This window comes from Toxotes jaculatrix, chromosome 19 (assembly GCF_017976425.1).
Source record: "Toxotes jaculatrix isolate fToxJac2 chromosome 19, fToxJac2.pri, whole genome shotgun sequence".
In the NCBI taxonomy this organism is placed as follows: Eukaryota; Metazoa; Chordata; class Actinopteri; family Toxotidae; genus Toxotes; species Toxotes jaculatrix.
In genome coordinates, this window is record NC_054412.1 from 16,442,903 (window position 1) to 16,466,621 (window position 23,719).

Consider the following 23,719-nt stretch of genomic DNA (forward strand, 5'->3'; position numbering starts at 1 on the left):
GTAATGCATTTTGCAAACTGAAATGGGGGGAAATTATTTCTGGAATTAGCAGAATTTTTCGAGATAGGCTTCGCATACGGTGTTGAATGGACAGGGACTGTAAATTCACCCGTATGACGGTGGTCATTCCGCGGTGCGTAAAACGCGCGCTCTGGGGTGGAGACTTCTTTGGAGAGGCTGGATCACAGAGCACAACAGCACGACTCCCTGCATCCACAGGTTGCTGCGCGCTTCTCTCCTCCTCTCTGAGCATCTTGGCAACCCAGACCCAAGAGTAGTAACCGGTGGAGATGAACTGAGAGGTCGTCAAAGGATGCGTTTGGCTGAACGGGTTGGACTTTGGATTATTCAGATGCTCATGAGCGAAATGCCAAATCCTCAGCCTGAAACCATTCGACTATAGACTACCTGATCATTTAATTAGATTCCGCAGGACTTTTCTGTTGTTAAAAGAAAAATAGTTAACGTTTCTTTCGGAGATTGTGCCTTTTATTTGAGACCATGCCACAGGTCCCTCACTGCAACTGCACCACGGCAACATAATGGCATGTAGGAGCGGTTGCTGCTGCGGCTCCAGTCCAATAAACGAGGATAACGCGAGGTTCCTTCTACTGGCATTGTTCATCATCATCTATCTCTTTTGTGGGGCCGCGGTTTTCTCCGCACTGGAGCAGCCAAAGGAGCGAGAGGCGAAGGAGCGCTGGGCGCAGAGGTTCGAGCATTTCAGCCAGAAGTACAACCTGAGTAAGAAGGACCTGAATAACTTCCTCAGGAACTACGAGGAGGCGAACGTAGCCGGTATCCGTGTGGACACAATCAGACCTCGATGGGACTTCACCGGCGCTTTTTACTTCGTGGGAACTGTGGTATCAACCATTGGTGAGATGAAGACACGGTGTTAAAATGCAGTTTTCCTGACAACATATTCATTTGAAAATCGATTTGAGGATAATCAGATATTAACTGGTGTGTATGTTTTCTGTTGCGTGCGTTTGACTACAGCTTCTTTGCTTTCCCTACAATGTGACTCACTGTGTCACAGATATTGTCTTTTCATATTTCCCATCTTTTGCAAATACTATAACAAACTCACCCATATCAACACCACGAGTTACTCACTTTCCCTAGTCAAAATGGCAAAATTATTTATATCCTATCATTTTATTTTGTGCTGAAAAGGTGTTGGAAAGCAAGTTAGGTTTCTAACTTCCACACAAAACAGATGAAGCCCAGTAACCAGCAAAGTACACTGTGTGCAATGGACTTCTTCACATGAAACATTTTGATTTTGTCACAATGGGAAAAGCACAGCTGTAATCGCGCATACAGATTACCAGAGTCCTGGATATGTGTGGCTGTGTAGGTGACCAGAATGAAGCAATATTTAATGCTATTAATCACACCTGTGTTTGACAGATTATCCTCTCTGATCTTGTAAACATTCATTTTAGAGGCAGCATCAGTTTTGTGGCATTGGTTATTTTTGATGTAGCACCAACAGTCTATGTCTTTGGGTTCAACAAAACTCCACAGAGAAAAAAGGGAAAAAAAAGAAAGTAGAAAAACATAATGCCTGCTCTAGAGCAAGATTTGTCCCAGGCAATCAGTTCTCCATTTCAGCGCAGGCTGTGTCCAGGACTGTCTGAGAGCACTAGAGGTGCAAGTGTCAGTATAACAGGCAGAGCAGGCAGACAGAGCCACCCTTTCAGGCAATCTCACTGTTATACACAGTGATAATAAACCTATTAATCTTTTGTTGTTGATACCTCTGATTCGTACTTTCACACTTTGTTTTTTTCTTACAGTTTCTTTTTTTGTCCTAGTACCTGATAGGTTAGAGCCAGTGCTGCCTCTTTGATTGGAGTGAATTCATTTATAAAGATTGACAGTTTGACAGGCTCTCTGATTAGACGACTGGCACAGCCATTGCCATTTTAATCAGAGGGATGGTGGTGTAGGGAACAGGGGTTTGTCAAGCCATTTTCCAAACTGATCACATTTTTTCACAACTTCATTCCTTTTTTTTTCCTGCCTAGATTGATTAGACGGATTGACGCCTAAAAAGAGAGGTGACTGCAAGACTGATCAAATGATCCCAGAGGTCTCTGACTCTCCTCTGAGATCTCTGACTAAGTAATAAAGAACGTCATCACACCTTCCACTCAAGTAGCCTCCTAAGAGAAGAAGCACATTGTCATCACACATTGTTATGCGTATGAATGCAGACAATGCTCTGGCAAATCACAATCACTGACTCTACAATCACAAGTTTGAGTTGACGGTTATAACAGTGCAAGTCAGAATGCACCCACTGATCTGTAATTGTGACGAGACGGCATCGCTGATCTTACAAATGACAGCTGCATTGTCATGTCATCATTGCTGTAACCCCCTGCACAGACACTGTAAGCTGTATTATAGTAATTACTCTGAATCCCGCTGTCTGAAGAGACAGAGATTTTCTAATATTTAATTTTGTGACATCAATCTAAGAAATCAGTCTTCATCCTTTTCATCTTCATTTTATCCAACACTCTTGGTTTTTGGAGTAGGTATATAGCTCTAGAGAACGCCCTTAACAAATGCATCATCATTCAGAGTACTGTGTGCGTCAGAGCTTAGATGAATACATGGAAGACTAAAGCATCTATTAGAGTATGCACAGTCAGACACAGTCAGAGCATATGAGCACGTTTGTGGTATCTGGTAACTCACACTTGGAGCACTTCTACAGCTCAGATGGGCATTAAACTGTCCCAGTTAAATCATCAGTCGAAAAGTTTAAAGGTTCATTGATAAAAAGGTACAATTCTGTGCGCAAGAAAACTTAAGGGATGAAGTTAACAAAGCCTCCCAGGGTGCATTTCAGCAAAAAAATATCCAATCACAGAACCACAAATTCTATTGCGAAAACACAAAATACATTATGCCGCTTAAATCAATTTACCTTTAGATTCTTGGTTAATTTTGCAACTATGGTGATGTGTTTCATTTACAAATTCACAGACGAAGCCTAAATGGCTTCTTCTCTCGATAGAGAAAGTGGCCACAGTGCATTCGTACTGCAGTACACATCTGCCATGCCAAACTGACCATATTTCTTAGAAATAATATTGAAATAAAACTGGTGGCCATTGCATAACCCTACATTATCATTACATTATCTGGGACAATCCACTGTGTCTATGTTGAGTAGCACCAAGGATATTGGTACTGAAAACACTGAAATGAGCATACAGAGCAGGAGAAAAAAAAACAGCAGCTAGTTAGCTTAGCTTAACACAAAGACTGGATACAGAGGTAAGCAGTGATCCTGGCTCTGAAAAGTCAGGTCTGTGTTACACAACCCAGCACCTTCATTAACATCCACTATGTTCACAGCTTCTGTTCCACGGCCATCCTGACACAGATGTCTTACTGACACAGTCGCTCAGTATTTTCTCTCCCTTCTTTCATGGGCTGGATATTTTATTAAACAGGTTAAATGACTCATCAACATCACATTTAACCGGGCTTACAAAACAAGAAAGAAAGGAAAAACACATCTATAAAAACCAGGCCATTTGGCTTTATTGCCATGTTTGAAAGAAAACTCCAGCTCAATTAGCACCTTGAGAACCAATTTGAATGTGGAGGCAATCAAATCCTCCACAAGAAGCCTGTCTGTGGCACAGTGGCAATTAGTCATGCTGCTGAGTATGTTTTTCACGACCCAAGATACAGTTACAATTATCTTTGTTTTTCTACAGAAAAGAGCTTCCGTGTTGTAAGAATTTACAGCTGCTATACCTGTGAACAGTCACAGCAAAAAACAAAAAAACAAACGAAACACTACCACTGTAAATGCCACAACGATTATGTGTTCAAATTTTCAACAATGTTATGTACGCAATAAACTGAAAAAGGAGAGCAGAGAGACAGAGGGCGCTTCATTGAGCTTTCAGTGTTAAATGAGGGATGAAGAGGAGCCATCACTGAGACTGGCTCAGTCAATAGAAAGACCTCTCACTTTGACCACCATTTTGTTCATCTGTCTGTTCTCAAGGGACAAAGGAGAGGTCACACACAAGCAGTGTCTCAGTCCCCCTCGGGGTACAACCAGTTAAATGGGTTCGAACCTTCTGAAAAGATGAGAAAATGTTCAAACTGAGATGTGAAACGACTCCACTGGGTCTTTTAGTTGCCAAATAACTGTGAGAGCTTCACAGTGAAATATTAGACAAACTGACACATTGGGACTGATTGCAGTGATGTTCTTCAACTCAAAACACCTCAGTGGGTGTGAATGACAGAAAGACAGAGAAAGAGAGAGAGAAAGAGAGGGAGAGAGAGAGAGAGAGAGGGACAGCGCATCGCCAATGGCAACTCAGTGGTTTGAAGCAGTTGTGTGAGTACAATTTTCATGTAGAAGGAGAAGAGATCAGTAATTCGCCATCTTTGTTAATGACACAGAGAGGGTGACCCTAACCCTTGGTTTTAAAGGTGGGTTAAAGCAGCTGGAGGGAATGACCACCCTCATCTCCTCTACAAATAATCCATTCATTTATTACTTACAGCACTGAAGTGTGTGTGTGTGAAATAAAAATGGAGGCACTGAGTAAGACTAAGTATTTTTCAAGTGAAGGTAATGCTTTTATGTAAAATAATTATTTTATTCTGTCCTTTTATTCAGAGGAACTTGTACATACCGAGGACAGAAAAAGCTCAGCTACTCTTCCTAGTATTCACTTCATTTTTATCTTGTAATAACACCAGGTTGACTACGAATTTTCCTCTTATTACATAATATTTTTTTATGTATTATCCCAGGGTTTGGGATGACCACTCCTGCCACCATTGGAGGAAAAGTCTTCTTGATGTTCTACGGCCTCCTTGGCTGCGCAGCCACAATCCTCTTCTTCAACCTCTTTCTGGAGCGTGTCATCACCGTCATCGCCGTTGTCCTCAAGTCCTGTCATGAACGACGCCATAACAAGGTTGTGCTTCCACAAAATGGCCGGCAGGTCTCTGAAGGGAACAGAGCAGGTGGTGCGGCTGGAGGTGGAGGAGGAAAAGGGGAGGATCTGGCTGGCTGGAAGCCCTCAGTCTACTGTGTCATGCTCATTCTGGGAGCAGCAGCCATCTTGGTGTCCTGCTGCGCTTCGCTGATGTATTCGGCAGCCGAGGGCTGGGGCTACCTAGACTCGCTCTACTTCTGTTTTGTGGCCTTCAGCACCATTGGTTTTGGAGACATGGTGAGCAGCCAGCGAGTTGTCTACGAGGGCCACGCAACAGCTGCGTACCGGCTGGGCAACTTCCTCTTCATCCTGACTGGCGTCTGTTGCATCTACTCTCTCTTCAATGTCATCTCCATCGTCATCAAGCAGGTTCTCAACTGGTTGCTTAGGAGGTTGGAAGCCCCCTGCCGTTGCTGTTTCCCCAGAAGGGGTCACCACCCGCACCGGCACCCCCGACGAAACGTGGTGGCCCCGGGTCACCTGCGTACCCGCAGAGACCCCTCCATTGAGACAGACGCCATCAACGAGAGTGAGACTGACACGGGCCGCAGGATGTCCGGGGAGATGATCTCCATGAGGGACTTCTTAGCAGCCAATAAGGTGAGAGCTGCAGCCCTAGAGCAAGTTGCGACAGCTTGCGTAACATTCCACATGTTTAATGTAATCACACGTGTTATTACACACAAGATATTCAGTTAATTCCGAGAGTAATTTGATTTAACAGCTCACATGAGCATCAGACAACACATTTAGCCGGTAACGTTTCCCTCTAGTTGTGCTTATTGCAGTCATTAACTCCTTCTTCACCCCGCTCCCAGTCATCTCCATCATTATAAGCTTTATTGAATTTTTAATGCTCTATGGCAGCACAGTTGCCAACGCAGAGATTCCTCATATTAACATATTTGTAATAATTGTAAATATTATACATACATTTTTTTCTGAATACCAATGGCATTACTCCATTCCTATCACCCCTTCAACGGCTCTTATAGACACTTAGAGGTGCCAATTGTGTGTACATTTCCATAACAGCTACCCTACTGTTGAGACAAGAGGAGTGAGCGGTGTGAGCTGTTGAATATCAAAATCATGCTCACTCACCCGAGGGTTATTCTAAACTCTAAAAAGAGGGATTTTTACAGCTGATGATCTGATTCAAGAGTTGCAGGGTTTTGACTGATAAAAGACTAAATGGTGTAATGCTATAGCACAGATGTGATAAAACTGGTGTCAAACCCTTAACACAGAAACTAAACAAACATACGGACAAACAAACATGTTGATATCATTCAGTGATTTACACTTCCAGATAATTAGTGCTGGCCCAAAATGAAGGACCAAATTATTTCAACTATTTTTGTGAGTTCAACTCGAATTCAAGTTCATACCAGCAGTTACTGCCTCCAGGAAATAGCCTTATGCCCTGCACAAGTCTGACATAGACAAAAGCTTTCACCTTCTCCCACTTGACTTTTATATATTACCAAACTAACTGGCAGCCTTGTAAATAACGGCATTACAACCCTAAATAGTGTTAAAAACTCTGCTTTAAGTAAGTAAGTTTAGCTTTAAGTAATGCAGGTAGTGACTGGCTAACATGTTTTCTCCTCAGGGCTTACTGTATGCTCTTTCTGCTGAGACTGTTCAGTATTACACACCCTAACAAGTCCATTTACGTGACTCGGCTGGTGCTGATACCAGCTCTCTTACAGACTTGCTGCCCTTGACACGTCTCATACATTAGGTACATTTATGCTCCCACTTGGCCACGGCGTTCCTCCAAGGAACATCGTCTTGCATTGCCATCCCTGCACACATGGCAGTTACAGTTCAGGCCGCTCTTGTTTGTGGTTCCCTGATGGTGGAATGAGCTACCAAATGTTATCAGAGCAGGGGCATCCCTCTCTATCTTCAAGGATCTCTTGAAGACTCATCTCTTCAGAGAGCATGTCCTCTCCTAACACCTCTAACACCCTAACGTGCCTAACTAGCACATACTATGCCCATTTGGTGCATTTCTTTATCTGATCTCCTTGCACTTTGTCTTATTGAATAGATTCAGTACTTAGTACATATTTCAAGGTCTCCTACTGTACTGGAGCTTTAGTGTCGTCCCTCACGTTCAAGTCGCTTTGGACAAAAGCATCTGGCAAATGAGTATTATGTAAATATAAATGCGTGTAATTCCAGACCTCTGAATTGCGGTCTACTGATTTGTTCAGTATGTTATATAATACATAATAATATATAACACTGGAGTTTGTACACTGTGATCTTACATCTTTATGCATTCAAAATACTTTGTGGTCATCTCAAGTTTAACTGACTCCCATAAAGAGTCTGCAGTCATGCTAGCATCTCTGTGAGGCTGCGCTCAGGCACAGTGACACTTTGAGATAAATGCTCACATCAGCATGCTAATATGCTCATAATGTTCCATGACCGCTCTCTTAGTTCATGCAAACATTTTCTAATCAGCATTAAGACCGAGTAGAGCTGAGGCAGGAATTTGGAATTTGGTACAGTTTCATGGATACATGGATAGCCATTTAGTTGTTGAGATATTTCACTCTGGATCAAAGTGGTGTACGGACAATGCCATCATTAGAGCCATGCCCATAGCGTGGCTAATATATATATAAGTGTGTGTAAACTGCTCCATCTCATTTGATATAATATCGACTGAGCACAAATAAAACAGCATTACACATCATTTGTGTACATTCTCCACACATTGCTTTGTTGAGTGAAAAATGAAGAAGGCTAGTGTGTGGGAGAGTAAATCTGGTTTCTGCCAGTCACACTTGTACAGTATTTGTCGTCTTTGTTCACTTAAATCGACAAACCAAAGGAGAGGAGAAACACCATCTGCTGCCTTTGTATCACACCTGTGAAATCAGATGTTCCAACACATTGTATTAACTCTTGTTTCATAAGGCTTCACAGGTTGCACGTAGCCCCTCCAAACACAGAAGGCAAATATTTCCTGTTGATTTCTCTATCTCTTTCCGCTCCCCGCAGGTGAATCTGGCTATTATGCAGAAACAGCTATCGGAGATGGCCATCGGGCACCCGCGCCAGTCCAGCTCCAGTTCACGTCAGAATGGATTCTCAGGAGGGGTGGGCGCCCTTGGCATCATGAACAACCGGCTGGCAGAAACTAGTGTGGACAGATAGGGGAAACAGTGTGAATCTTTTTTTCAAAGGATACAAAAGGCTGAGAGGATGAGGCTAGCAAGCACAATCAGGCACAGAGGACTGCCTTCCTGAAGAAAAATGAGTTGGGTGGTGTACAAGACTGAATTTATGACTACACAATATATCCTCACCATCGACAAGCAGGCTGCCCCCCCCCCCCCCCCCCCCCCCCCAAAGCCCCCTCAGCAGCTACAGCTTAGAATCAACCCATTTCAGCCCACTTTCCTGTCAAGAACACGGCTACATGAATGATGCATGATAGGTTGCTGGAGTTGCTCACATCTGGACCAGGCTCAGAGTGCTGGTATGTTCCCTCATGAGGAATTCAGTTTCCATGGTGATAAAAAAAAAAGAAGCCTGCCTGGTGCCCTTGTATCTACGCTTTAAAGACCTGATGCACACTACATGCTACTTCACACATAACCACAACTTCCACTCACCGGCAGTACTTTACTAATACACACTATGACTCTACCCCTGTCCGTACTGTATCTGTCTCTGTAAAGGACATTATTGAGAGGAAAAATAGCTTTAATAAAATGGGTGTTTCTTGGTTTTGTGTCTAACAGTAGTTATTACATAAAACTCAGTGTCATGTAGAAAATGAAAAAGAAGCCCGATTCATGTGTAATTGAATGTTTACCTTCAATGCAGAATACATAATTTTACAATCAGACAATCAATGGCGCTCTCATTCACATCAGTCATGATTCAGACAAATGTTTCACAACCATATTATATCCTTCTCAATAGCCTCTGTCTCTGGCACTGCTCTCATTCATTATCATGACAAACAGAAGACAAAACCTCCAAAAAGAATCTCATTACAAACCAAACAGAACTTGCTAAAGCTGAATGAGCAGTATTCTGATTCTGAAATGAAACCTATTATGTGAGGCTGCTGTTTACTTGAGGCTTTGCTGCACATTATCCAAGCACAGATGCAGACATGAGGACATTTTCACACCCTGATGTCTAGGCCTGTAGCTGGTTGGTACTGATCAAAAATTCAGTGAAACAAATGCTTCCAGGGCTTATTATATGATTTTAGCTCAGCAGTGTTAGGTTTATGATTTTCCTGTAGTTAGGACTCACAGCAAGTGGAGTAAACACAAAGGACAAAAGACAGAAAGACTGTGGAGTGACTGACTTAAGTGAAAACTGCAAACAGCCAAGCACAAGAATGACTTGTGGACTGTACTTTTTGCATGATTTAGGGAGATGGTATAGTCGTCTTCATGCTCTTTGTACATGGACGCTGAAATTACAGGGTGAGAATCCTCCAGGTTCCACCTGGTGTCACCAGCTGAGGTTTTGGATATGTTACTTAAGTGTGTCTGATTTACAGGGAAAACGAGCAGAGAGATAACCTCCTTTGGAGCTGTCTTGATAAAATGACAACCTAGCAAAACTGCAAAGAAAGAATGTGCTATAATATTTTTGTGAGTTGCCATGATTTTTTCTTAGAATGATTTCTAATGTTTGTAAGAATATTGTATCTGTGAGTCATCTGCTTCATAATATGAGAAGGAGGAGGTGAGATCCAGATGGCACACAGCATTAGTTTAACATATGCAGAGTAAAGAATGTATTTGTATAAAAAGAAAGAAACACATTGTAATTGACCATTTTCTAAACCCCTCCCCTACACAGCAATTGTCCAGTCATAGCTTAGCTACTGTAACTGGCAAGACCACGTGTTGAGCATGCATGGGGCTGTAATCAAAGAAAAACTAGCGCCTTTTTGTAGCATTTTCAAAAATCAAAATCACATAAGTAAAAGTTAAAGAGTATATTAAACTGAGTTTTTGTGTTCTAATGTAAATTGTTGCCGTTTGCATGTCTGCCTAACAGTCCTACTACCTACAGCAGTAATTCAGCATTACCACCAAGGCCAAAGATCCTATTCATTAGCACTCACTAGCACAAGCACTTCCACTGTGTAGTATTTCTCCACTGTGTGGAAGCCAGTCCTGGATGCTATCAGAGATGAGGCTAACATTAGTAGTGCTGCACTTTTACCCCAGCAACTTCAGCAAAGCAAGCAGGTGTAGCCTCTGTCTAAAAGCAAGGGCATATTACTTCAAAAATTACGAAGAATTTCTATTTGTAAAATTACCACCATTAACACTGTAAACTGTAAATGTGCAAGAACAGAAAGTTTGACAACAATATCAACAATAACTAAGGGCGCAGGGCTGAGAGAGTGGCCTGAGAGAGAAATTTGTCATTTTAAAACAGTTCTTCAGTGAATTTAATTGTTTTTTCAAGTTCCAGACATTGCAAGGTACTACATTTTATATACAAGCATACTTGACTCAGTGTATGTAACCTACATGTTAACATTCTGCTCTCACCAACACCAACGTTGAGATGTCGCGTACATTATCAGCAAATCAGTTCATTAAAAGTAGAGAAGGAGAAAATAACACAGACATGAACAGTTCCCTAAATACTGAAATCCAATATCTTACACAGAATAATGAAACAGACAAAAATAGCATCAATCTAACAGCCTCCACTTTTGCTATGGAGACAATCTCACCCTCAGACAGAAAATCTGATACACAAACTAGAAAGATGTTGCCTTGCCATTGCCAGTGCTCGTGCACATGCATGCTGTATACACACACACACACACACAAAATAGTTTATAGAGAATCAGAGAATATGTCAGAGAAGCTGTGCCTACACAGATAATAATAGCTTTGAACAAATGATTGTGTGTTCCTGTCTGTTTGTGTGTCTATGCGTGCACAAATACATATGTGTGTGTTAGAGGTGAGACTCGGATGGATGCAGACGTACAAAGACTCTTTGTTAAAGCTTTTTTTCTGAGTCACGACAACTCCCAGAGAGTTACTGACACCGCTGTCATATCCGCTGGGCTGGAGACAGTTTGAAAGTTAGTCTAATGCAGTGGTTCTCAAGCTGGGGGCCAAGGGGTTGAACTTTTTTCAGCTCCTGATGGGGTTATATAATGCATCATATATTCAGTAGAGTTCCTTAAAATCTCACATTAAACAGTAGGTACGTGATACTGTCCTGTTAAGGTCAGCTGCTGTCAAGTAATGGCTTTACACATATACAGACATGAGGGATTAAGTACACAAACAGTGGCATCCCTGCACAATTAGCTAATTACTTTAATGAATTAATTAGGATGGAAGGAATGTATTGTCAGTGTTGTGTGCATAATTATTGATTTATCATGAGCATGAGTGTGACAGGGGAGGTTAAATAGCAAGCAAGCCAATTAAAAAGTCTGTGTGAAAACCAAGGCTGTGAGACCCAGGTGGCACACGGTGCTAGTCAAACATATGCAGAGCAAATAATGCATTTTGTCAGAAACAAAATTAAAGAATGACAGTATTATTACTGCAGCTTTATTCCATCATCTTTACTACTGAGCACCCAAGTCAAGACCTTCAGTTTGCTTTACTACTTGCCCTGATGACCTATATGATTAATAATAAGCTACAGTGTGCAGTAATGCATTATCAACCATGACAACACGACATGTGATGTTCAATAAAATGTGTTCAATAAACTATAAAGAAAAACTGATTAAAACACAATACAGTGTGCTAGTCCAATGAGTTCAGACAGACATCTGTACATATGCAGACAACTGTGGAAGCCAAACTGGAAGTTGGAGCATCAAAACATGAAGGTATGATATCATAAAACGATACATGTTTAAAGTTAGTCCATTGCCATACAGTTTAGTGGAGCATAAAGATTTTGTGTTTGAAATGGGCTATTCTGATTGAACAAAGATTTATTTTAATGTCCACAAATGCCCCAACAAAATAATCATGGCTACTGTCAGGGTGTTTAGAAATTGGTCAGTTATTCACTGTTGTGTCTCCACTGTTCATCTTTAAAACACAATGCATGGTCCTATATTACTACTACTTAACTCATATTAGTAACCAATGTTTGCATTAAAAATACTGATTAATTTAAGATTATAATAATAATTATTAAAATTATATAATTACAATAAGATTGGTTAAATATACAATTAAACCCACACAGCACTGTATAAAGCTTATGACTCACAGGTGGCCTCACGGAGGACTTTTCCGGCGACAGACGGGCGTTTTTTAAACCCCTGAGATTTTTGTCCTTCAGTCTTGCCGTACTCTTTGACGTCACCACAGAGCGACAAGTAACTATGGTAAGTGAGCAAGCAATTTTCTCAGCGGCTCGTATATTTATTATAGGAAAACGTATTATTCGCCAATATAAGATTACTCGTATACCCTGCAACGTTAACACCCGTGCTGTCGTGTATTTTCAGATGGTTTTATGTTGTATTTGTGAAGTAACAACAGAATTAAAAATAGGCAACAGTCTACCAGCCGAAGGCTAGCGACATTAGCTTTTTTTCTCGGTTAGCTGTCGTCGCTATCCTTGCTCTTAACAGCCAAGTCATTCATGGTGTGGAGGCAGCTTTTTCCCTTATTGTTAATGTTAGTGATATTTCTTCGTGTATGACGGTGTCACTGTTACAATTCTTGCCACTAATAAAAGCTGACGCTTTGAATTTTGCTATCCGAGCTCATGATGTGAGCTAACTTTGTTGTAAACAGTTCAGCTAATGAACTACTGGAAGGGAAATCATTGTCTGTAACGATCAGAATTAACTGATTGCTACTCTTTTCTCAGCATAATTAATATATTTGTAATTCTTTTAGGGTCAAAGCCAGAGTGGAGGCCACGGTCCAGGGGGAGGCAAGAAGGATGACAAGGTGAAAATAACACAGCTTCTGCTAGCTGACGTCTGCTCCTGCTAGCCAGATCATTTCAACGATCTCGTTCATTATTGGCAACAGATTTTAGTATTGAAAATATTCATTACATTTGCATACAAATCTGGTATGTTTTGATGTTTTAACAGATATAAAGGATGGTTTTATGTGGCAACAAGATCAGCAATATGTGATACATCTCCCAGTAATTACCCCATATTTAGTCAAAATGGTCTTCTCACTGGCCAGCCACACGTTTTGTGTTAAGCACTGATCTACCTCAGGCCACTGTATGTAAAGAGGAAAAAAGACAATTAACTACTTGTGTGAAGGTAATAAACAAGGACGTATTGACTAATGTAGCCACACAAATAAACTTCTTTGTTAAATGTTTGTGAAAAATAAATACTGTAGTTCATGTGTTTCTGGCTCTTATCTTTTCTTACATGTGCACTGTGTGTTAATTGAAGGATAAGAAAAAGAAGTATGAGCCTCCAATTCCCACCAGAGTTGGAAAGAAAAAGAAGAAGACCAAGGGACCAGATGCTGCCAGCAAACTACCATTGGGTAAGAAACTGCAAAAACAAAGAGTTCTAAAGAAATAGAAAATACAAGACTGTACAAGTATTACTTGTACAGTTGTGAATCATGACATCTTTGGTAGAGAGACTGTAAAACTGCTTGCATTATTGAATAAAAAGACAAAGTAAGAGAGAGTAAAACGATCTGATGTAGATGGTGAGGAGAAAATGCATGATATTGACTGTCAAGTCAAAGTGTGGCTGTTACAGCATGACCTTTGTTTTTAGATAATTTCTTAATGGAAAGTTTACAAATTCTGGCATTTGTTTGTCTTTCAGTCACTCCTCACACTCAATGCCGCCTGAAGCTGCTGAAGCAGGAGCGGATCAAAGACTACCTACTGATGGAGGAGGAGTTCATCAGGAACCAGGAGCAGATGAAACCCCTGGAAGAGAAACAGGAGGTCAGCCTTTGTGGCCTTAGTACCTCACATGTTGTTGTGCTGCACATTTGGGTAAAACATAGGGAAAATAAGCCACTTCTTGCCTTTTTTTTAACAGGAGGAAAGGTCAAAGGTGGATGACCTGAGGGGGACCCCCATGTCTGTAGGCACCCTGGAGGAAATCATTGATGACAACCATGCAATTGTTTCCACCTCAGTGGGATCAGAGCACTACGTCAGCATCCTGTCTTTCGTGGATAAGGATTTACTGGAGCCAGGCTGCTCTGTCCTGCTCAACCACAAGGTAACAGTTCTTATTTTAGGCTTAGAGCTGTCTGCTTATGATTGACAGTTCACCAAAAATAATTGCAGAATTGTGGCTTCTTAACTACCAGCTGTACTTAACAGTCCATCAGTCGAGCCAGCAGGCACTCCAGAATTCCCTGGTTCATATAAAGATTATTTTAAAAATATCAGCTGCCTTTAAACTTGTTGAAAAAAATCTTACTAAATATTCTGTGTTTGTGTATCCTGCATATGTGTAGGTTCATGCTGTGATTGGGGTGCTGATGGATGACACTGATCCTTTGGTGACAGTGATGAAGGTGGAGAAAGCCCCACAAGAAACCTACGCTGACATCGGAGGACTAGATAATCAGATCCAGGAGATCAAGGCACAGTACACCACACATGCACTCACAATGTTCACAATGCTCACAGTGTCATGAGGAGACAAACATGTTGTAAGTTTTCCTGAGCCTGAAGTCTTCATTTTAATATTATGTGAAACAACGAGAGGCAAGAAATACAGGAATTTGTTTGTTTGTTCATTAAGCTTCATTAAGAAAATCCAACTTACTAACTTTAGCCTTCTGTTGCTTTTAATAGGAGTCAGTGGAGCTGCCCCTTACACATCCAGAGTATTATGAGGAGATGGGCATTAAGCCTCCCAAAGGTGTCATCCTGTATGGACCACCAGGCACAGGTAAGTACTTTCATTAAACATGTTATCAACAGTGTCTCTAAAACTCTTAAAATAGCAAGAAAGCAAAGACGGTTTTACGATGCTAATATCCCTCCAACATGTAACTTACATTATCCACTCTGCCTTACACCAGAGAAAGTGTGAAATATGGCAGCACTGTAATGGTTTGAAGCCATTTTAATGAGGGCTGAACAAACGTGATAACTCAGTTCATACTGTCCAGAATTAATTTGAATTTTAATTATCAACTATTCATAGATAATAGTTTCACACCCATTAATTCCTATGAAGCAGATAATTATGTTCTACAAATAATATGGTACCGGTCAGTAACATTAATACTTTTTCAAGTGAAGTCCAAAGATGAGGATGTAGCTACCTCAGTCTGACATCACTGACAAAATCTATCTGGACCATTCACAACCTTTTTTTAAAGGGCACCACCACAACAGGGAAGGTGGTGACTGTCACACACGTCCTGCAGCCTCTAAGATAAAAGTGCTCCATAATATGTTACAGAGTTATGACTGAAAACAACTTTGTAAAAAGATTATGGTGTAGCTAGTTCCATCAAAGAAGTGCAGTTAGCCATAGACTTGTCAACCTTTGCCATGGATTTGAAAAGTCAGTCTTCAGATTTTCTTCAGAAATATCCAACAATGAATAATGGCAGTTAAGATGGATCTGTAGAGGTTGAGACAAAATCTGGGACACCAAAAAACTGCACCCCCTATATGACTGCAGAGGAGCTGCAGCAAGGTCTAGCTGACACGGGAGTGGTTGTGCGCTGTTCCACTGTGCAGTATTGATGCACAAACAGGTTCTACAAACAAGAGCCATCAGAAGAAAACCTTACCAGCAACTTTATCCCTAAAGTCAGTGCTGGAAGTATGCAAAGCAACATCTAGATAAGCCAGAGTCCTTTTGGCAACACGTTCTGAAGTGATGCTAAAATTAAGCTCTTTAACCACAATTAGCAAAGGTGTGTTCAGAGAAAAAAGGAGCAGCATTTAGCACAGGAGGCATGGCACAGATAAAGGGAAGAATGGATTCCACAAAATAGAAATGTCGCGTCTTGGTCCAAGAAAGTGAAAAAAGGCTGACTTCTACTACAGAAAGCAGATCTCAGCATCTACCTAAGAAACACAAGCTGAAGGTTTTGGAACAGCCCTCACAGAAAGAACACAGCATGGGAAGCCACCAGAGCCTTTTCTCTTCAAAAGTCACAAGAAATTACTTTATATTTACCAGCTCTTCACCATAGTGTTGCCATTCCACTCAACTTATACTTAATGTTCACACACATTCATTTGAATATCATTAGACAGAATACAAAAACAGCAGTGTGCAGAGCCTCAATGACAAGGATGTTTTTTTGTGGAATTCAGTTGTTTTCATGCTAAATGTATACTTAGATGTGTGGAAGTGTGTTTACTTGACTTACTTCTGTTCTTCTGCGTGTATTAGGTAAAACACTGCTCGCCAAGGCTGTAGCCAATCAGACATCAGCCACCTTCCTGCGCGTGGTGGGCTCTGAGCTGATCCAGAAGTACCTGGGAGACGGGCCCAAGCTGGTCCGAGAGCTGTTCAGGGTGGCAGAGGAACACGCACCCTCCATCGTCTTCATCGATGAGATTGACGCCATCGGCACTAAGAGGTACACAGAGGTCTTCTTAAGACTGTTTGAGACCGGGAGCGTCAGAGCAGTGATGATATATCACCTGTGGTGTTGAGGAGTCAGAAGTGGATGACAAGGTGTCGGATTAGTCAGCGTGACAACTGGCTGTGCCTTAGTATGATTTACTGCTGCAAGGTTTTCTTCATCATCTGACTAAAAGTATGTTTCTTCCTGGGAAATTTCTAAATGTTTTAAGGATATTAAACTGTACAGTATACCAGGTTTATCAATCAAATGTACATCTAACTCAAATGCTTTATTAGTCTGTTTTTCATTCCTGTCAGAAGTGTAAAAAGACAATAATGTTGGCTAGCATATCTGCAAACATAAATGAATGAGCCGGTACATGACTTAGGTTGGATGTTGACTGACTTAATAATAAATGAGCTTGCACTGGCTTTTTACCTCTCATGGAAGAGACGGCAGACAGCTCAGTTAAATGAGTTGGTGATAGACTACGTGATGGACAAGCTTAAAGTCCTTGGAGCCGGAAGATATAGGGCGATGTAGTGGATTTCATAAATTCCTAAGATAAATGTCGATGTCCTGTGTGTGTTGCGTAGGTATGACTCTAACTCTGGAGGTGAGAGGGAGATCCAGAGGACTATGCTGGAGCTGCTCAACCAGCTGGACGGCTTCGACTCACGGGGAGACGTGAAAGTCATCATGGCCACCAATCGGATAGAAACTCTGGACCCAGCTCTCATCAGACCCGGTCAGTAGGAATGTGATTTGGTCTGACTCTGCCTGCGTCTGTAACTGAGCAGCTGTCAGCTCGCGTACCTATAGTATACCTGACTAGCATTCGGGAAATGGTTGTACTTTGCTGAGTCATGGCAGGAAGTAGAAAGATTGTCAGTTTTTTTTTCATTTGGAACTGAATTAGGTCACTTGTATAAAAGACATTAATGTACTCACAAAAACACAACAGTACAAAATTGGCTGAGGTGCTTCCTTAAAATTTCTTAAAATAATCAGTAAAATCTTCTGAATAAAATGTCAAAAATAAAAATTGGCAGAACACAGAGAACTTCTTAGTTTACCTCAGTTTGTCACATTTCTTCCTTCTCTCCTTCTCTTCAGGGAGAATCGACCGTAAGATCGAGTTTCCCCTGCCAGATGAGAAGACCAAACGGAGGATCTTCCAGATCCACACCAGCCGCATGACAGTAGCAGATGATGTCACCCTTGATGACCTCATCTTGGCTAAGGACGACCTATCAGGAGCAGACATCAAGGTTAGAGCGAGACTGTCCATTCTCTTCCTAAACCTAGCAGCCAGTCTCACTGTCTGACCTGCCACACTGTCCTTTAGAATAGAAAGGATCCTGTAAATAATTAGTAGGTCAATAGAACAACATTTTCCAGCCATAGGGAGAATTTTTTTTTCTCTGTCCTTTTTTACACATGTAATCGTATTTGTTATTAAGCAGCATGGAACACCCTGCCACTGGAGAAGCTCTGGCTGTTTTCTTTATTTGCTCTGGCCTGGTTCTCTGACTGTCTTGGCAGTGAGCGGCTTCTCACTGAGGCAGAAGAGAGCAAACTAGATGGAGCTGTTTAAAGGATAAGGCCTGACTTTCTTAATCATTCTAGTGTCAACTTGTTTAATACTGCACCGAGTCCTCCATTAAAATAGATCAAAAGTTTACTGTGCATTAAGATCTCCGCCTCTCACTGACTCAACTCTACTGCCCCCATGTGGGATGTTACAGAATGACACTTTGAGTGGGCTTCAGCATACTCTACCGTGCTTAAATGGTTCCTTTTATGTAGATTTACTCTCTTTTACATATAATACTAATGATGTCAATCGTTTACATTAGCTGGCCAGTTCTTTTTTGATTTTGAATAACATTGTTAGTGTTAAAGAAGTTTATCAGGTGAACAATACAACATGGTTAGGTCAATTAAAAGTGTTTCTGTTATTCCTCCAAATCAGCAGTCTCCACATTTTAATAGTTTCCCTCCCTGTTGTTTTTTTTTTTTTTTTTGCCTGAGTTACTAGTTGGCCTTGTTAAGCAAGAAAGCTAAACATACAAAAGTTGGACTAACTGACAACACAAAGCAAAGCATTGTAGAAATGCAGTAAAAATGTCACTGGACACTCGTCCTATTATTGCAGAAACAAAAAGCAGCAGTAGCGGTTGTTTTTTTTAACAAAACAAATATTTAACAAAGCCTAGATTGAGCTTGACACTCTTCTCTTTCTCCTCTCTGCTCACTGTGTCCTCCAGGCCATCTGCACAGAAGCAGGCCTCATGGCTTTACGAGAGCGCCGTATGAAAGTCACCAACGAAGACTTCAAGAAGTCCAAGGAAAACGTTCTGTACAAGAAGCAGGAGGGCACACCAGAGGGGCTTTACCTCTAACCTTCAAACTTTTGTGTTTCTCACTCCCCTCACCCCACCTCTATCTATCGCTGTGTGAAAGAGAGGAAGCAGCATTTGAGTTGTTGTCTCCCCAGAGAGAGTTTTGATATATTTTGTGCATGTCATGTCTGGCTTATCCCACTCTCCTATTCCTGTTTTGTGTTAAGACAATAAATAAAAAGAGAATAAAAATACCTGGCGGTGCCATGTTCTTCATCAGTTTTATCCTCTTTATTTGCAGGAGCATTTTGGCTCACAGCACCCTCTAAAATCTTGTTTGTACAGAAGCAACATCTGTTGACGTCTGCTCTTTATTAGATTCCTGTATATTTACTTCATCTCTGTGCTGTAATATCTTGAGATAATTAATCACATGAATTATTCAATTAGTTCAGCCTCTGTGCAGTCGCCCTCGGTGCAACAAACAGAATCAATCGTATCAATATGCAAAGTCATGTTTGCTGTCTTATTGTCCTCCTCGCCTGCTTCCTGACCATGATACACCTGTCATTTCCAGAGGCCAGAGGCAAGGCAAAGGCCTGAATGAACTGCACGTTCCCTCCCTTATAAAGAAACTGACTAATTACTAGAATATTCCATATGACTCCCACACACATCACAACAGCACATATGCACATAATTAAATCTTCGGGTTACAGAATGAGATAAAACACCCTGAGCGTAGCATTTTACTCGGACATTTCCTCCAGGAGTTGCGTAATGTCAATGCACTAATGCTTCGCTCTTAAGTGTTTAAAGGGAAATGGTCCTAAGCAGTAGAGAGAAGTCAAAGAGAGTTTTGCTGCATGTTTCTGCACATAACATATCCATGGAAGGGGGATGAGTGTGGTCTGTGATTTGATTTTGCCGTCTTGTATTCAAATCAGCCTTGTAAGTTATTACAGCACAGTTAAGTAAATCCAGCTAAGCTGCCTTTGCTGCAGTCTGACATGTGGAGAACAGCAGCGTTGATTTAATTCCTCTTGATGTAGAGCCATGTGTAACTCAGTGCTCAGCAGAAAGTGGCCCCATGCAGCAAAGCATCGAACCACTTTACAGGGCCATCTTTGGGCTCGAGTGAGAACGGGAGCTGCTGCTGTACTGCAGCCCCCTCCTCAGAAACACTCTCTCCTTATTAAATCAGTCACGCATTTCAACTGCAGCTCATACATCGCAGCACATTCAGCAAATGGAAGAAAAAAAAGCCCATTTAAATCAAGCGTGGCGTGTTGGGCCTGAAAGGCTGGGAGGGTTACAAGAAGAGAGAGTGTGCGTATGAGGCATTTGCCCTGTCAGCTTAAGGATAACTCTGGGCTGGGTATTTCTAAACCGCCCCCGTGAGCGCACAGACACTGATGGGGGATGATACGGCAGGCCTGACCATGGTGTTGGCATTCTCTGAAATGCCACATCCACATTATAGTTCAATCACAATGTGTGCAGACTGTGTTCTAGTTAATGTAGTTCTGTGTAAAAGCAAATAATAGCCTTAATGTTAAAATTAATAAATTCCAAAACACACGAACAGACAAATAACTTGCAAAAGACGACTTTACAATCCACAGCGTAACCTGAATTATGGCCTTATCAGATACCTCAGGAGGGTCCTATTTCATCCAGCCTTTAAAAGAACGGCAAGAGGGCTAAAGTTAAAAAAGTGGGGTTGTGACCATACCTCTGCCATGTCAAATCCCCGCACCTGCAGGGAAATGTAGTCCCGAGACTATAAACAACAACACCCGTCCTCTCACCTCTGTGATGCTGCAAAGAGTGCAGCAATAAAAGAAGGAGAAATCTGTGCATGAGGAAGAGACAGGAACGCAAAGCAGAAAGAGGAATATATCTCTGCTTATGTAATAGCTATTTCTCCTGTTAAACAGGACAAAGGCAGCGAACAAATTCAGTAAGAAGTCCCGATTAGTTCCAGTAGATTTACAAATGAAACAGCTCAACTTGAGTTAGAGTTACTTGACCTGATGAGACGACTGCAAACAGCCTGGTCTCTGACTGAACTGCAGAGATGTTTTTCTACATTTTGCAAAATAAATAAATAAATAAGTAAATACAGTCGCTGCTTAAAAGTCTGAGACCAGTCTAAGCGGTCTTAGACTTTTGGATTCCACTGTACATATATAATAAAGCTCTTTACAGATATCAGAAATATTGTTAGGTGTTACAAGTACTACTCTTCCTGGGTTCAAAAGGAAAACATTCTCATATGATTATGTATATGAAGCAATGTGAATATATCACATGTGCACATAAATATGAAACAGGTAGTTAAAGAAACTAAAACAAGGTACAGTACTAATATGCAATATCAGCAGTACTTATTTCCAGTGGACAGCTGCCCTGTATATGACAGATCTACTGAAGGCACTGGGTTGTGGGATATTTACTTTATAGTTTTAGTGTTCACAACAGTGGCTTCCTCTTACAGCCTTGAATATGTAACACACTGATCGCCTAACTACCTAAGTTACTAACACTTTGTGAGGCCTTGTTCAGAAGTTTATACAGACCTGCTGTTTTTGTTTTAATCAAACTAGAAACAAATATGGGTGGAGGAACATCTCAGCAAGCCATTACACTGTAGTTACACATTTCAGTGATTTAGAGTCTAGTGCGTATGGTAAAGCCTGTGTTTAAGGCCCATAATCTGCACTGTTTTAATGAAGTGTGTGGCATCTTTCTTCCGTGTTGCTGCCTGCCTGCTGTAAACAACTGCTCGTGATTTCTACACTTTGTCCACTGAGTGGTGCTTTTGTCAGGTACACTTCACAGTCACACAGTCTGGAGGACTTACACACACACACACACACACACACACACACACACACAGAAATGTGTGCGTGTATATTCACGCACATACACGTACACTTGTTTGTGTGTGTAGAGTATTATGACAACACTGCGATGCTATCTGTTGTGCCAAATCTTGCGTCGTCAGTCTACCTACAATAGTTTTTCTTTCTTTTCTTTCTTTTTTTTTTTTTTTTTTTACAAGGGGTGGACATATTCTTAGCTTGAGTACATAACGCCACGAACAAGCTCCGTTCACAACTCCGCATTACAACGCAACCCAGTTGTGTTGCGCCTAAATAATTAGGCAGCAACACTTCCATGCTTCATTGTTAATTTCACGTAGGCCTACCAGACCTTGTAGTAGCCAATAGTAAGTCTGCGCACTTCCCATATGGAGCCTATCAAACCTTTACTCCGCACCAATGAAAACCTGTCGCACTTTCCGACCGTCTCGACCTCAAAAATCTAAATAATTATAGACAATAACAAGGCAGAGGAAACACGACGCTGAAAGCTGCGTTGATTTTTAAGATTCCCGTATTTATATTTATTATATTTCCATCGAGTGCCACTGCCTGGTGCAATGCAGGTCCCGTGTAGCCAATCGATGCGACCGACACATGGAGTATAATATTGCAGGTCTGCAGCGGCCAATCAGAAACGACATCACACACCGGCACAGCAAATTCTCCAGTGTCAACCAGGCTGCGTCCTACACTAGAGGTATCCTTCCGCGGCTGAAAACTAGTGCCCCGTGTTGGGAGAATCCAACTCTCTATCTGGAATAATAAGAAGCCAGGTGGATGGCTGGCAGCTTCAAAATGCACCACTGGAGATTTGGTATATTTTTATGTAAGAGATATATTCACTGTTCTACTGGATTCACACAATTATCCGCCTCAATTTAAAGGCGCAGTCTGAATTTTTTTTTTCAAGCCAATGAGTTTAATTAAATTGTTACATATGGCAATAAAATTACAAATAAATTTATTAGAAAACAGATTATGGTCATGGAAATGAATCAAAAAAGATGAAAGTTTAACTTTAATTTGGAGCCTAATTTTGTTTTATATTTATGATAGAAATAATTTGTTAAATGTCCACCTTTCACATGAATAAGTTTTGGTTGGTGGTAGCTTTTATTATAATAGGCTTTATGATTATCAGGCAGTGCAAAAAGGATAGATTTGCAGAGGTCTTTCCAGTCTTTCAACATGAATGACAATTACTAAAATCCAGACAAACAAGTTAGCCTACCCTGTCCATTCACATATAGGATTTCTTTCTTCCTGGCTATGACAGTGATAAGAAGGATGGTCATGGCTCGTTTCAGATGTACTTCCTTTGCCTACTTGAAGTTAATTGTGTGGGGTTTTTTTTATATGAACCATAACACCTCAATAACTATTTAGGCTTAACTTTAATTTGTTGCTTCACCTAACTTGGCCTAAAAGCCCTCGAGAGGCCTAAAAAAGAAACTTCAAACATATTGCTTCTTGCAAGTTATGTTTGTCTGCAGCATATGATGCACAAAACAAGGACACGGGTATCGAGATGTGTGAAGAATACAGCCTCTAGTAGGTGATTAAATAGGGCAGACATCCACGTGAATCACAGTAATATCTAGAAACATTCATCCATGCTTTCCTTAAAGGACCTTATCCTGACATGACTTACATCATAATAGTCTACACACACAAACATTCGCAGCACTGCTTACTGTGAGGGAGGCTCACGGTTCATGAGAATGGCAATAACATATTAACTACAGGAGGTCTGATCCCCAGGTCTACTATGTGCTTTATATATCCACTGATAAAGTGATATTATGTAAGCAACAATCTTAATGTACACCATGCAAACATAATCCTACAAATATGGATTTAGCTACAGTTAACTGCATGACCACTGCATCCCAAGTCATGCAGTTGAATATGAGTGTATGGATGCTCTCCGTGCA

The 23,719-nt window shown here is 41.2% G+C and overlaps 2 protein-coding genes across 2 annotated transcripts; both read left to right on the plus strand.

Annotated features, from left to right (window-relative positions):
* Positions 1-542: 542 nt before the first annotated feature.
* On the plus strand, positions 543-8,177 carry kcnk13b (potassium channel, subfamily K, member 13b). The gene is made up of 3 exons (XM_041064549.1): positions 543-879; positions 4,810-5,597; positions 8,022-8,177. The coding sequence occupies exons 1-3, from the start codon at positions 543-545 to the stop codon at positions 8,175-8,177; spliced, it is 1,281 nt and encodes a 426-aa protein (XP_040920483.1).
* Positions 8,178-12,353: 4,176 nt separating this feature from the next.
* Positions 12,354-19,170, plus strand: psmc1b (proteasome 26S subunit, ATPase 1b). Its single transcript, XM_041064548.1, has 11 exons — positions 12,354-12,381; positions 12,902-12,955; positions 13,426-13,522; positions 13,816-13,940; positions 14,038-14,223; positions 14,465-14,593; positions 14,808-14,904; positions 16,372-16,561; positions 17,146-17,297; positions 17,666-17,820; positions 18,820-19,170. The coding sequence occupies exons 1-11, from the start codon at positions 12,379-12,381 to the stop codon at positions 18,952-18,954; spliced, it is 1,323 nt and encodes a 440-aa protein (XP_040920482.1). The 5' UTR covers positions 12,354-12,378; the 3' UTR covers positions 18,955-19,170.
* The last annotated feature ends 4,549 nt before the right edge of the window (positions 19,171-23,719 follow it).